Source organism: Sprattus sprattus, assembly GCF_963457725.1.
Source record: "Sprattus sprattus genome assembly, chromosome: 3".
Lineage (NCBI taxonomy): Eukaryota > Metazoa > Chordata > Actinopteri > Clupeiformes > Clupeidae > Sprattus > Sprattus sprattus.
The window spans coordinates 7,909,600-7,923,504 of NC_137922.1; the positions used below are offsets into that span (position 1 = coordinate 7,909,600).

At 41.1% G+C, this 13,905-nt stretch overlaps 2 protein-coding genes across 2 annotated transcripts; one reads left to right on the forward strand and one right to left on the reverse strand.

The window, feature by feature from the left end:
- Positions 1 to 3,136: 3,136 nt before the first annotated feature.
- samd13 (sterile alpha motif domain containing 13) lies at positions 3,137 to 6,121 on the forward strand. The gene is made up of 4 exons (XM_080834420.1): positions 3,137 to 3,243; positions 4,483 to 4,614; positions 4,707 to 4,818; positions 4,949 to 6,121. Exons 2-4 carry the CDS (start codon positions 4,577 to 4,579, stop codon positions 5,090 to 5,092), a joined length of 294 nt encoding a protein of 97 aa, XP_080690546.1. The 5' UTR covers positions 3,137 to 3,243; positions 4,483 to 4,576; the 3' UTR covers positions 5,093 to 6,121.
- Positions 6,122 to 6,355: 234 nt separating this feature from the next.
- uox (urate oxidase) lies at positions 6,356 to 10,265 on the reverse strand (the record flags this gene model as incomplete). Its single annotated transcript, XM_080834890.1, has 8 exons — positions 6,356 to 6,430; positions 7,514 to 7,597; positions 7,738 to 7,861; positions 7,966 to 8,149; positions 9,415 to 9,493; positions 9,600 to 9,716; positions 9,824 to 10,036; positions 10,245 to 10,265. 8 exons carry the CDS (start codon positions 10,263 to 10,265, stop codon positions 6,356 to 6,358), a joined length of 897 nt encoding a protein of 298 aa, XP_080691016.1.
- Between the last annotated feature and the right edge of the window lie 3,640 nt (positions 10,266 to 13,905).

Genomic DNA, 13,905 nt, shown 5'->3' on the forward strand with positions numbered 1-13,905 from the left:
TATCTAATGACAATGACCACGAAGCGGCAGAACACATGTCACTAACAGAGAATAAACAGTGCCATTGATGCTGCCATGCTCCCCCTCCATCGCGACCACGATAGTGTTGAAATGTGGTAGCTGCTGCTTGGCCGACACTGTACCATGGCGATCACGATAGTGTTGAAATATGGTAGCTGCTGCTTGGCCGACACTGTGCCATAGCGACCACGATAGTGTTGAAATGTGGTAGCTGCTGCTTGGCCCACACTGTGCCATGGCAGGCAAACAACTGCTCTGGCCTGCTGATGTGTGCTGCGTGGAATGGCTCAAAGCCCTCACAGGACAGAGGTTCAATCTGCCATCCTCTGCAGATACATGAAACAGGGGAGACAGGTACCACCTTTGAAATAAATTCAGATGTAATAACCATCAGTATGAAGGTAGGGTTAGGATGCAAGACCGCCATGTCCTACTCAGCAAAAGGCATTGTGGGCTATTTGTTCGTGGGCTAACCCAAGTAACTGGCCCTCTCTGCTGAAGTCAAGGTTAGCAACAGAGCTGTCTTTAAAGGCAGGAGACACACCGAAACTTCAACCAAGCGCTCAAAAGGCGCTGCACAAAGGCTGTCAACCACAGAGTGAGCTGCTTTCTCCTCTCTGTGGGTGTGCAAGAGAGAAAGCTCCGCCAACGCATTACCGGTCAGGCCCACAGTGCTCTGTTCTGCTGTGGACTGAGTGCTTCCCACGAAAATCGTATACAGCAGTTTCGCCTCCTGCTTACACTTAGGCAAGAGGGGTCGTTGGGATTGAAGGGCTGTATCCTCCAGCTTCAGCTATGACGAGAGCAGTATCTACTGGAGGCGGGCCACTGACTAATTTTTCTGGCCAACCCACAACGTCTGTGGAGGGCAAGCAGAGAGTGATTGGAAGGGAAGCCTTTGTAGGGGGCTTTCCAGGGGCTCTCTAGGAACTCCTTGAACACAGGAAAAAGCCACGGCCACCGCAGACATGTTTGGGAGAGAGCTCTGGCATAGGCGCCAAATTCAATACTGTCATTGGCAGTGGGGTTTACAGCTTTACTCTCATTGGCAGTGGGGTTTACAGCTTTACTCTCATTGGCAGTGGGGTATACAGCTTTACTCTCATTGGCAGTGGGGTATACAGCTTTACTCTCATTGGCAGTGGGGTTTACAGCTTTACTCTCATTGGCAGTGGGGTATACAGCTTTACTCTCATTGGCAGTGGGGTTTACAGCTTTACTCTCATTGGCAGTGGGGTATACAGCTTTACTCTCATTGGCAGTGGGGTATACAGCTTTACTCTCATTGGCAGTGGGGTATACAGCTTTACTCTCATTGGCAGTGGGGTATACAGCTTTACTCTCATTGGCAGTGGGGTCTACAGCTTTACTCTCATTGGCAGTGGGGTATACAGCTTTACTGTCATTGGCAGTGGGGTATACAGCTATACTCTCATTGGCAGTGGGGTATACAGCTTTACTCTCATTGGCAGTGGGGTATACAGCTTTACTCTCATTGGCAGTGGGGTATACAGCTATACTCTCTTTGGCAGTGGGGTATACAGCTTTACTCTCATTGGCAGTGGGGTATACAGCTTTACTGTCATTGGCAGTGGGGTATACAGCTATACTCTCATTGGCAGTGGGGTATACAGCTTTACTCTCATTGGCAGTGGGGTATACAGCTTTACTCTCATTGGCAGTGGGGTATACAGCTATACTCTCTTTGGCAGTGGGGTATACAGCTTTACTCTCATTGGCAGTGGGGTATACAGCTTTACTGTCATTGGCAGTGGGGTATACAGCTATACTCTCATTGGCAGTGGGGTATACAGCTTTACTCTCATTGGCAGTGGGGTATACAGCTTTACTCTCATTGGCAGTGGGGTATACAGCTATACTCTCTTTGGCAGTGGGGTTTACAGCTTTACTCTCATTGGCAGTGGGGTATACAGCTTTACTCTCTTTGGCAGTGGGGTATACAGCTTTACTCTCATTGGCAGTGGGGTATACAGCTTTACTCTCATTGGCAGTGGGGTATACAGCTTTACTCTCATTGGCAGTGGGGTGCTTTACTCTCTCATTGGCAGTGGGGTATACAGCTTTACTCTCATTGGCAGTGGGGTATACAGCTTTACTCTCATTGGCAGTGGGGTATACAGCTTTACTCTCATTGGCAGTGGGGTATACAGCTTTACTCTCATTGGCAGTGGGGTGCTTTACTCTCTCATTGGCAGTGGGGTATACAGCTTTACTCTCATTGGCAGTGGGGTATACAGCTTTACTCTCATTGGCAGTGGGGTATACAGTTTTACCTCAGAGAATAACACACAGGCTACAATGATAACAGTGATACATGCTGGCATTATGGAAACATGAAAACATTATAAAATGGAACATTAAACACAGATTTAAAGAGTAACCATTCTGACAGGCACAGGATTATGGGGCAAACTCACACCTGCAGAAGCACACATCCCCCTGCATGCTACAATATGTTTATGATCTCTAACAAATGGTTGTTGGTTGTTTGCTGAATTTGTTTGACACATTCATAAAAAAAATGTATTTTGATTTAAATTGAAATAAAATATGTGTTTGTGTTTTTATACAAGTTACAAACTTACTTTGGAGGATTCAAATAATTTGTATTTTGCTGCATGCTCATGAGTTGGAACTTCATGTTGCCACAAACTGTACGTACCTGTGTCATCAGTAAATATAAAACATGACAAATAATGTTTCCCACAATACGTTTTTTAGTCTGCAACAGAAATTGTAAAAGGATGTTAAGTTGACAGAATTATTTTATCCTTTTGGTTGATAGATTTGGACATGCACTTAAACAACTTGATTGTGTTTTATATAATAAAATGGAAAATTTCTCCTCATGAAATTGATGGGTGCATTTGATCTCTGCTAAGTATCATCAAAACATGCTTTTTTTGTGGAACAAAATCAAGTAGACAAAATCATGTATGTAAAAAAATGAATATTGGGCTCAGACTGGAAAGGGTTAACCATTGGAGTTTGTATTTTGAAATCTGACGAGGTAACTGCCATACCCCCACATATAGGCTAACTACAGATTTTATATGCCATCCTCATTGAAAGACATCTGAGAGCAAATAAATCTGTTCTTAGTCTAATAAATTCCGCAAGTAAGTTAATGTGGTTTTGTGAAGCTCAGTCAATTAGAGGATTCAGTGTAACGTTGACTTACTGACCCTAATAGTATGAGAGGTAAGTAAAAAGATAACTTAGCTAGATATGCTCATAGCTATGATAGCTATTCTAGTAGCTAAACTAGGAAAGCATGTCTTCAGTTCACATTTACCCTTGTAGATTTGGACATGTTTACTTGGCAAGCGAGTTGTCTTCAGTTAGGCTGATTTGCTTCATCACTAAAGTTATGATTGGTGGCATGTATGATTAATTGTGTAGTTAGCTGCATAACGTAAGCTAACTGGTTAGCTTTGCGAGTTTGCCGCTAGTCAGCTGTCTTGTTCGTTTGGTGCAAGTTATCTCAGTAACCTAATACGAGTTCAAATATGACTTGTTATCCTATTGTTAAAAAACAGTTTAATAGCGATTCATTCTAGACGACAATGAACTTAACGTTATGAATTGTAAAATGAAGCCAGCGCATCAAAACCTTATGGTTATGATGATAACTGCTGTCTGGTTAGCAACAAGATTGTGTTATCTGCCCTCAATTCCAATTTTCTAATGGGAGAGCTAACGAAAGCCAGTTGTAACTGTCATGTCACACATCCCTCATATCATACAGGCGTTACAACCATCATATCCAAAGATTATAACGTCTAGTATTGGCAGGGTAACGTTGAGCTTTATTTTTAAGATAATAATTTAAGAGGCTTTCGTTTATTGTACCTTTCTTTCCTGTCGTAGTACCAATACTGGCAGTGAAAGACAGAAACAACTGTAAAACTGCAATTCATTTAACACATTGAAAAGGTGCTTTGACTGGTTAGAAACTCGTCTGTGCTAAACATATCAACATTGTATCAAAATCATTGGTGTATATTTAGATACAATGTTTATATTGTTTAGCACAGAAAAGTCAGGGCATATCTGCTACATAATGTCTAAACCCTCTCACTACATTTTGTTCTGAAAGAATACTTGACATTGACATTGTCAAATCACATAAAAAGTATTAATACTTTTTATTTTATTTCATTTAAAGACAGTGCAGACTAATTAAATGATGGGTGGTGCTTGTAATCTACTAAGCATGATCTGCTTTTCTACGCAGCTATCAACCACCATCAACGATGTTGCTAAGCAACTGGCTGTTTTTTTCTTTTCTTATGTGCTGGGGTTTGTGCTCACCAAAATACCTTTTCACATTATCTGATTTGATGAAGTTAACTGGGCACTTTTAATTTAGTACTAGGAACTTCGTACTAATGTAATTTGGCCTGAGGTCAGCGTCATTCAAGTGACCTATTTTTTTAGGTGGTCTTGTCCTGCTCTGTCAAATGGATGGATTTGTCCTTGCAGAACCCCTGTAGGCGACAGGCTCATCCACTGTTGTTCCTCTGTAGTGATCATGGAGACTAAAGCGAATGGCTCTATGGACATCAAAAGGTACGACTCCTCCCTGTTCATTTCTTGTACTTGTCAGCAAGTGTAGTTAGTCATGCTAAATTCGATCTGTTTACCTTACGTGTGATTGACAGCACTGTGGAAAATGGTCAGCTTCCTGACCCTGCCCAGTGGGGTGTGGTTGATGTTGTCAATTACTTTAAAGCCACTGGATTTGAGGAACAAGCTAATGCTTTTCAGGACCAGGTAAGACTGAGAAACATTCCTGGTCTTGGAAAGTCGTTTCTTAACCAAACCTTAACCAAACATTTAAATCCATACATTTTCCAAAAAAAAAAATCAAAAATCACCTCTGCAAGTATTTCTGCTTTTCCAGGAGATTGATGGCAAGTCCCTTTTATTAATGACTCGCAATGATGTGTTGACGGGCCTGTCGATCAAGCTTGGACCGGCACTGAAGATCTACGAGTATCATGTAAAGCCCCTTCAGACTCAGCATTTGAAGACCAATGTGTCGTAGCGCTGTGGGGAGGGGCCCTCTGAGGGGAAGACAATCATCTGACTGTGAGGATACTGCAGAGTTAGACTTTAGATGAGTGAGGACACATCTGCTTTTGGTACATCATGTGTATGGAGACGCGGAAGCATCAGCTGGACACAGAAGTGGCAGCCTGGACAGAAGTGGATCAAACTTATCATTGGACTACTGGATATTTTGAAGAAGGACGTTTGCAGTATGTGTTGTAGGCTACTGCTTTGCCCCTTGTTGTTGGGTCATTAGAAATTATGTAAATATTTACTTGTTTATTTTAAGTTATGACTGTTTTTTGTCTGTGTGTGTGTGTGTGTGTGAGAGAGAGAGAGAGAGAGCGAGCGAGAGGTGCGTAAGGATTTGTGTTTCTCATGTGCCCCCAGAAGTCAAACACCATATTGCACGCTGTGGTGATCCTGATTTATTGCATGCAGTCCTCCCAACCTGGATGGGTCTGAAAGCTGAATCTCAGATTTCATTGTAAATACCAGGGATGTTGGGATTTGCTGTTTATTTTACTTTTTATAAAAGATGTGAGTGCAGTTTTGTATCAGAGATATAAATATAGTTAAAGCCATAGCATTTTACATAGTCTTACAAGGGAGTTATAGATCAGTCAATGAATGATATCTGATCAGATCAGTGGTGCTAATTTATCTCAGAAGAGTACTTTACATGGTGACTGTAATTTAAGATCACTCCGTTAGTTGTGATTTTCATTTTGTAATGTTGCAAGACTTGCAACATGAGTCAAATTATTTTAATTTATTCCCAATCATGGATAATTCAGACATTCATGACATGTGTGACAGATCTGACATAAATAATGTTGTTTGTATATTTTTGTTTATTTTGGTTGGCAATATATTTGTCCTTGGTGCAGTTGTCTATGATCTGTTGAATGTGTTGCCTCTTCAGTTGGCTGCTGTGTTCAGTTCCCTTGAGTAATCATTTGTTTTAACAGGACTACAATTGTGTTGATTTTGCAGATGTTGACAAACCAGGAACGATAAATGGAATTTATTTGATATGATGTAATGGTTTTGTCATGATTGAACTACATTCGTGAGTCCTGGCTCAGAACAAGAGAACAACGTGATGTCTGTCCATATTTCAATTTTGAACACAAACACAGTTTTAGTCATTTTAATAACTGCCATTCCAAGTTTTCTTCAGTTGATAAGCATGAGGATGGCATTGATTGATATAGATTGAAATTTCCAGCTTCCAATGCTATGATGCAATGATATATTAAAGTTTGGCGCGTGGCTTTCTCCTCACAGTCCCTGCGATGTTCCCAGAGGGGCTGTCCAGGGGAAGTAGAACCTGGAAAGAGTGCATGACCCCAAAGTTCATATCATTGAAACGGACATGTGAAGTAACGTGTCCTTCTGGCCTAGCTCTGAGTGTTTACTCTGGGGGACAAGGCACAACCTATGTGCAGTGTAACCTAACGGGTTCTATTGATTGATTGCTGGGGGAAATCAATATTTGGTGCATGGACACATAAGTCAGGCTTAATCTTTAAAATCCTTCTGTTCTTTTTTCAAGGAAAATGGAATAATGTAAAAGCTCTTTGATCTGATACATTGTCAGATCCACTTCGAATGCACTTTATTATTTAAATATATTGAAGTAGAGGAATAGAAAGTGCATTGTATCTACAGTGTATACACTTTCAACACTTCTTTAATCTGTCCCTTAACTCAGATGACATGACATGTGATATGCATAGATTAACTGCAGCCTGGACATAAACAGCCAGTTGAGTTCCTGTGCGTGTTCCTGACTTTCGGGCCTGCTGACCAATCTGGCTGTCCACTTTCTAGAATTTGGTATTCTCAACTGACTTTCACCTTACTGTCATCACTTCACAACCTTTCACACGGACTGAACCTCATCTTCACATTTCAGTATGACAACTCTCGTTGTCTTTGTGGCAATGACAATAAAGTACTTAGAACCTTGAACTTGAACCTAGACAAAAACTGGTGAAATTAACTTTTCTTCTAAAATAAATCTAATCTAAAAAAAATATTGCCATTGATTTCGCACAGTAGTACACCTGGCTCAGTACATTTTCAAGAAGGCCATACCCCTCTTCAGTCAGATGACATCAAGAACATTGTCTTTGCCATAACTTGCAAATATACTAGTAATAGAGAAGGAGTGATGGAATTGGATTAAACAGCACTTCATAATAATGACATTACTAGTTAATACATTCTATGATTGTCATCTCTCGATGGCTACGGCCGAACATCACCCGTGGGATTATCCCTTACCTACCCCACTCCAACTCGTGCTATATTGCTTAAATAACACATCTGTTTGCAATGGTTCTGTATACATCACAATATAACTAGAGGAATTGAAGTAATACATTTTCAGATAATACTAATCACATACCTCATCCTTGTTTGTCAGACCAATTTTTGTCATGTCAATGGTGAAGTAATGCACATTGGGCATCACCATCTCAATTTCCTCAATCTGGGAAGAAAAGCATTTTTGCACATTTGACATCATCAACGTGGATGTGGATGTTAATGCTAATCATTATTGACTGTGCAGTGGGCATCACTTTGCAACATTTTCACAAGAGAGTTCTGGTGGTTCTGCTTGTTACCTACCTCAGGCTGGCGGTCAAGCACCTGGACCTGAGAGTCATACAAAGTCTTCTGGACGGATGGAGAGTACTCTCCACGGTCATACGGGCCAGCAAACTTCTCAATTATTGTATCTCTGACAGTTTTCCTGCACAAAAGTCATGTCAAACATGATTTTTCTTGAGTTGTACAGGGTCAGCACATTCAAATTTGAACATTGTGTAATAATTTATAATCCATCACACAATTTACCAGGCTTCATCGAATGGCGCGTTGCGTGTGTTGTAGCGCCACTTGCTATACACAGACGTGCAGAAGCACCTGTCCTTGGCTTCCTGTAGGGTGGTGAACCTGTCCTTTAGGAAACCTTCAAAGCCAGACTGTGTGGTCTTCAGCACCTTCATATCCCTCAGTCCACTGTAAATGACAGGACTCTCTGGGGAGCAAGCATTTCAAGGCTTCATTAAAAGGGATACATCTTTGTCATCTGTTATCATATCTTATTATCTTATTATGCATCTTGTATTTATGAGCATAATTTCTACATGAAAATAAAAATACTTTTTCTTAATGTTTCTAAACCACAGAACTAGATATAGTTATGTATATATTCTCAATTTAAGACTGGGACAATACTGTGGAAAAATACACAAATATCCCAGGCAACGCTCGTCTGAATTGACCGCTATGCTTTTCATTTAGTGGACAAAAAGCTGAATGCACTTCTCACTTTCCGAACAGAATAAACACATTTTTATCAAATTAAAAGTAATTTTGTCCATATAATAGTGACCCAGGCCATCAAATGTTAATGTTGTCCACATAACAGCTCTGCTCATTATGGGGTGTTTGTCTTTGGTCCGATACATTACTTGAGTCAGCAGGTTACAGAATGTTCTCTGACCGAGGCAGCCTGATTTTTCGTTGACCTTTGAACTGACACTGAACCCTACAAACGTTTAAGCAGCCTTTGCTTTTGTGGACAACGTGTTTTGTAACTAGCCAAGTCCTTCCATGCACATCATACCTCCTGAAATATAGCCTATTGACATAATTCCGTTTGTTCTAGCAAAACACTGATGTCTACGAAAGTGCGTGCAGCCTTTGCTGTTGTGGACAGAATGCGTGCTGTAACCCGCTGACTGTGGACCAAAGTCCTTTCATGCACATCATAGCTACTTTCGGCAATAAAGGCAAGCCTACGGACATAGTTATTTTTGAACTAATCAAAACTCTGATGTCGACTGACTGAGTATATAGGACCAAACTCCTTTCATGCCTCCTACTTTCCGTTAAGAGGCAGAGCTGATATATGGACAAAATGAACATTCAGTGGCCCAGGGTATCTATTAAGTGGACAGAGTTACTTATATCTATTTTGGCCACAAATTGTGAAGTGCATTCAGCCTTCTTGTCTGCAGAAGCACAACAGTCAATTTATTGCACAGCATGAAACATCTGTTTTGTTTTCGGTGCACAGAAGAATGTGCATTCTTTAATATTTTGTGGCCATAATGCTAACGTGTTTGTGGTTTTTATAGACAAAAGGTATTAGGCTGTTGCAGGTTTCATAAAAAACTAATGTTGGGTTATATATACAACAGAAGGTCTTTTACACTTGTAACTCTGCTCACCACAGACTGAAGGGTGTTTGCAAATGTTATTATTCTCTATTATTCTCTTATTCTCCATATAACTCACCATTGAGAACCTGTTTCACCTCACAGAAGTGCCTGACGTCTGGAGTTAAGATGAAGGCATGGGCATGCTCCACTCCATTCTATGAGGAAAGCCCAATATGGTTGGGTGAATACTGCAGTGAAAACCATTACTGGGAGGGATGTCACACTAAGGGTTAATGTATGACTCAGAAGAGACAGGGTTACCTTTTCCAACCGCTTCCATGGTGCTTCTTCAATGAATACCTCTGCATTGGTGACGTGTTTGAAAGACGTCAGGAAATGTTCACAAATATCCAGTGCAAAATCTTCTATCGTTTTAACCTTTAAAAAATAAAATCACTCATCACGTTTTTGAGAACATATTAAGAGGTTTGAGAATATTAAGATTATGCAGGTTCCTCATGCATTTGACTATAAGAACATCTTACTCCTTTTAGCTTGGCCAAAGCATGCACAGTGTTTTTGATGGTGTCTGTGGGAATGATGTCAGAGTTGTCTCCCTTCAGGTAGTCTTTGCGGGTCTTCAGCGTCAGCTGCACGTTTGCCGTCAGCTCAGTGATGTAGTGGTGGGTCCCCTCACGTTTGATGTACAAAACCTTCACCAGATTTTTCCCATAGCCTGTGTGCACGAACTCCACATCCTGCAAAAATGCCATTCTGAACCTTACTCATCAGGGTCAGTCCCCCACTGGCATACTCTGCCCATTAACTTCATTTTAGCTCACTGGAATACTCACTGAAATTTTGCTTTCCAAATTAATCTATGCAACTCTACAACAGACTCCAGAACAGACAACAACAGAACAGACTCCAGAACAGACAACAAGTTAGAAATGAAAAGATCCATACCTGAGCTGAGGTATTCTCCATGTTTAGCTTGTGTTCCTCTCCCTGTCCTGTCTCTACCAGGAGTGCAGTATCACTGACAGAGCGATTGGTGATATTCGTGGGATGTCTGTTGTTTGTTTTGTCTCTGTTGCACAATGTCGTGAGTTTAGGATAGAGATGGCCCCTGTCGTTGTCCAGTACTGGCTGAAATCAACAAAAACAGGTAGAAAGGTATAAAAACAGAGGTATACAGAAAAAATGCATGATCAAAAACATCTTTTAACCAAATCATGGTTACAGTTATATGTGACGCTAATTCTGATTTGTCCTTATGCCGTTGAATTAGAAACATTTGCAATCAGCATTTATATTTCACTGGATTCTAAGTTGGCTGTGAAGCTGGCTGTGAAGCGTGAGCAAAGATTCATCCTGGGAGAAGAGTGGAGAGAGAGAGCCTTGTGTCAGTGGTACTTGTACTTGTACAACTACAGGCCTATCTCAAACCTTGCCTTCCTGTCCAAGGTGTTAGAGAAGGTAGTTGCTTCTCAACTTCAGGACCACCTCAAACACAACAACTTGTTTGAAAAATTTCAATCAGGATTTCGTTCAGCCCACAGCACTGAAACAGCTTTGTTCAGGGTGACAAATGACCTGCTGATTACAGCCGATGCAGGATCACCCTCACTCCTCATCCTCCTGGACCTGCTTTGACACAGTGGACCACACTATCCTCCTAGAGCGCCTCCACACCATCATTGGACTATCAGACTCTGCACTCAAGTGGTTTCAGTCCTACCTTTCTGGCAGATCTGAATACGTCTCACTTAAAAATAAAATGAATTATTATTATTACTTACAATAGCCATTCAAATACTGATCTCTGTGCTCAGTTCCTTTGCATGTACAGGTCACACACAAAGGGATTGTGGATGCAGGAAAATACAGGGAAGCTACAACATCATGTCTGTAATGGAAAGGATGTCCAAGCGAATGGAGGCCTGACCCAGACAGAGATGAAAAGTTTCCTGTCTGATGGTGAGGATGAGCACCGCTGTGTCCACGCTGCCACTCTTAACAAATATTTTCATATTACTTTTCCACCACTTGTTAGTTATCCATTCATATCGATGTGAATCAATCAATAGTAATACAACTGTGTTAACTGTGATGTGTTTTTGTTTCATTTCACAACTTATTTACTGTATAATCAACGGTAGCAGGTGCCCGCTTGTAAACATTCCACATTTGATTTGAACCGACGCGGCCAATGATTCGAATTTTTCACTGCCATGTACAACCCAGCCCAATGTTCCCCACAGGAGCCCTGAAACCATCTCTCGCACCCTCGTCTACACCCCAGTTTGCTCATTCCAACCTGGAAAACTACGGAACCCCCTGAGGGTCAATACTCTTCTAAGTGTTTTCTCGCAAAAGCAAAACCATTTCACAACCACCAAGATACAGCTTAGTGAGAGTTCTGATGTTAAAGTTGTGCCCAACTGATAGGAATTCTTACCCGGCCGATGTTTTCACACTGCATTGAAAAACACGTTCAGAGCTTCACGTCAGGCCTCAACAGGCAGGAATCAGTCACTCTGCAAATCCAAAATCATAAACACATCAACATTCTTAAAAGGTCCATGTTTGATAATGTTTGTTCCATTGCCCCACGGCGAGCTATCACAATGTCATGAAATAATACCTGTGCATGGATCACTACGCAGTTGTTCTAAATATGATGTAGAAATGACACTCTCCACTCTCCACTAACATCTCATCTCACTCCTACACACACACACACACATGACAGTGCACTCTCCACTAACACCTCATCTCACTCCTACACACACACACACACACACACACACACATGACAGCCTCATCTCACTCCTACATGACAAACCCACTGATAATGCTGGTAGACCCGTAGAGCAGGCCGGCTTGTCAACACACACCCAACCCCAGGCCTCGGACTCTGTTAAGCACCCAGAGACAGCTTTATTGATTTGTTGCTGTTTAAATAAGATAAAATGTAATTGAATTACTTTAGGAATGCTTGTCTTTTGTTTTTCTTTATTAGTAACAGTCAATACCTTTCTGCATGCACCCATTACAATGGTTATTGTGCTTTGAATGTGTAATATGTTATCTTTGTCTTAATGAAAATGTTGATCACAACCATATAAATGATTATGAAATGAGTCCTGGTGGATTCCTTCAGAGGCTCACACATGCACACACACACATACACACACACATGAACATACACACACAGACACACACACACACACACACACACATCCTTGTGGTACCTGAAGTGGAAGAAAGGAAAGGGAAAAGAAGAACCCAATATCCCATTTGAAACTTGCACAAGACGATTACTGTAATATTTAAACTTGCACATGACGATTACTGTAATATTTTAAACTTGCACATGACGATTACTGTAATATTTTAAACTTGCACATGCAATTACTCTTTAAACAGTCCCCGTCCCATCACCCAGTCTCAGATTTTGAGATTTAGATCAAAGAAAGAGTGATCTGAATTCTCTGGGTCATTGTCATCACTAGTCTGGCATGTTCTTTATTCATTTCCCATTATTATGTATTTATTCTCAGCGAATGGTCCCAGATGTCGTCGCAAAATGAACAGAATGCTTTGACATGGGTTGAGAATGTAACAGCTGCACGTGCTTTCGGTGTTTCCAGTCTACTACTTCACCGTTTCTCCTGCTTCTGAAAGGTTTATTATCTACAAATTACCCAAATACGTAATGGAATATTCTGGGAATGGCGTTGACTACATGTACTTGGATGGCTCCATGAAGACGTGGGACCTGAGCTCGTTCAAAGTCAACGACAGCGATGGAGCTGCGGCGTACACCCTTGGACAGCTCTACCAGGGCAAGGGGTACGAGGTAGCAAAAGCAAAGCTAATGTCATCTATGGTTATAACCTGATGTAGCCTGATATGGCCTAGATACAGTCAAATAGTTTCACTTAGGTTATAACCTGATATGGCCTAGATACAGTCAGCTAATGTCATCTTAGGTTATAACCTGATATAGCCTGATATGGCCTAGATACAGTCAGCTAATGTCATCTTAGGTTATAACCTGATATAGCCTGATATGGCCTAGATACAGTCAAATAGTTTCACTTAGGTTATAACCTGATATGGCCTAGATACAATCAGCTAATGTCATCTTAGGTTATAACCTGATACAGCCTGATATGGCCTAGATACAGTCAAATAGTCTCACATTCTCTATCAAATATATCAAGTATAATATTTTGGTCTAGTCCAACAGCTCAGCCTATTTACTCTACAACGATGCTCCTCCAGACCTCCCCTATGACATGGACCACGGACACACCAAAGGTATGCTCCTAGCTGGACACTCACACTCACATACACACACACACACACACACACAGACACACACACACACACACACATCCTTGTGGTACCTGAAGTGGAAGAAAGGAAAGGGAAAAGAAGAACCCAATATCCCATTTGAAACTTGCACAAGACGATTACTGTAATATTTAAACTTGCACATGACGATTACTGTAATATTTTAAACTTGCACATGACGATTACTGTAATATTTTAAACTTGCACATGCGATTACTCTTTAAACAGTCCCCGTCCCATCACCCAGTCTCAGATTTTGAGA

Excerpts from the sequence above, each read along its gene's own strand:
- samd13 (XM_080834420.1), top strand. The coding sequence starts at position 4,577 with ATGGAGACTAAAGCGAATGGCTCTATGGACATCAAAAG. Across the intron at positions 4,615-4,706 it reads GGCTCTATGGACATCAAAAG|CACTGTGGAAAATGGTCAGC; the intron begins GTACGACTCCTC and ends TGTGATTGACAG. Across the intron at positions 4,819-4,948 it reads CTAATGCTTTTCAGGACCAG|GAGATTGATGGCAAGTCCCT; the intron begins GTAAGACTGAGA and ends CTGCTTTTCCAG.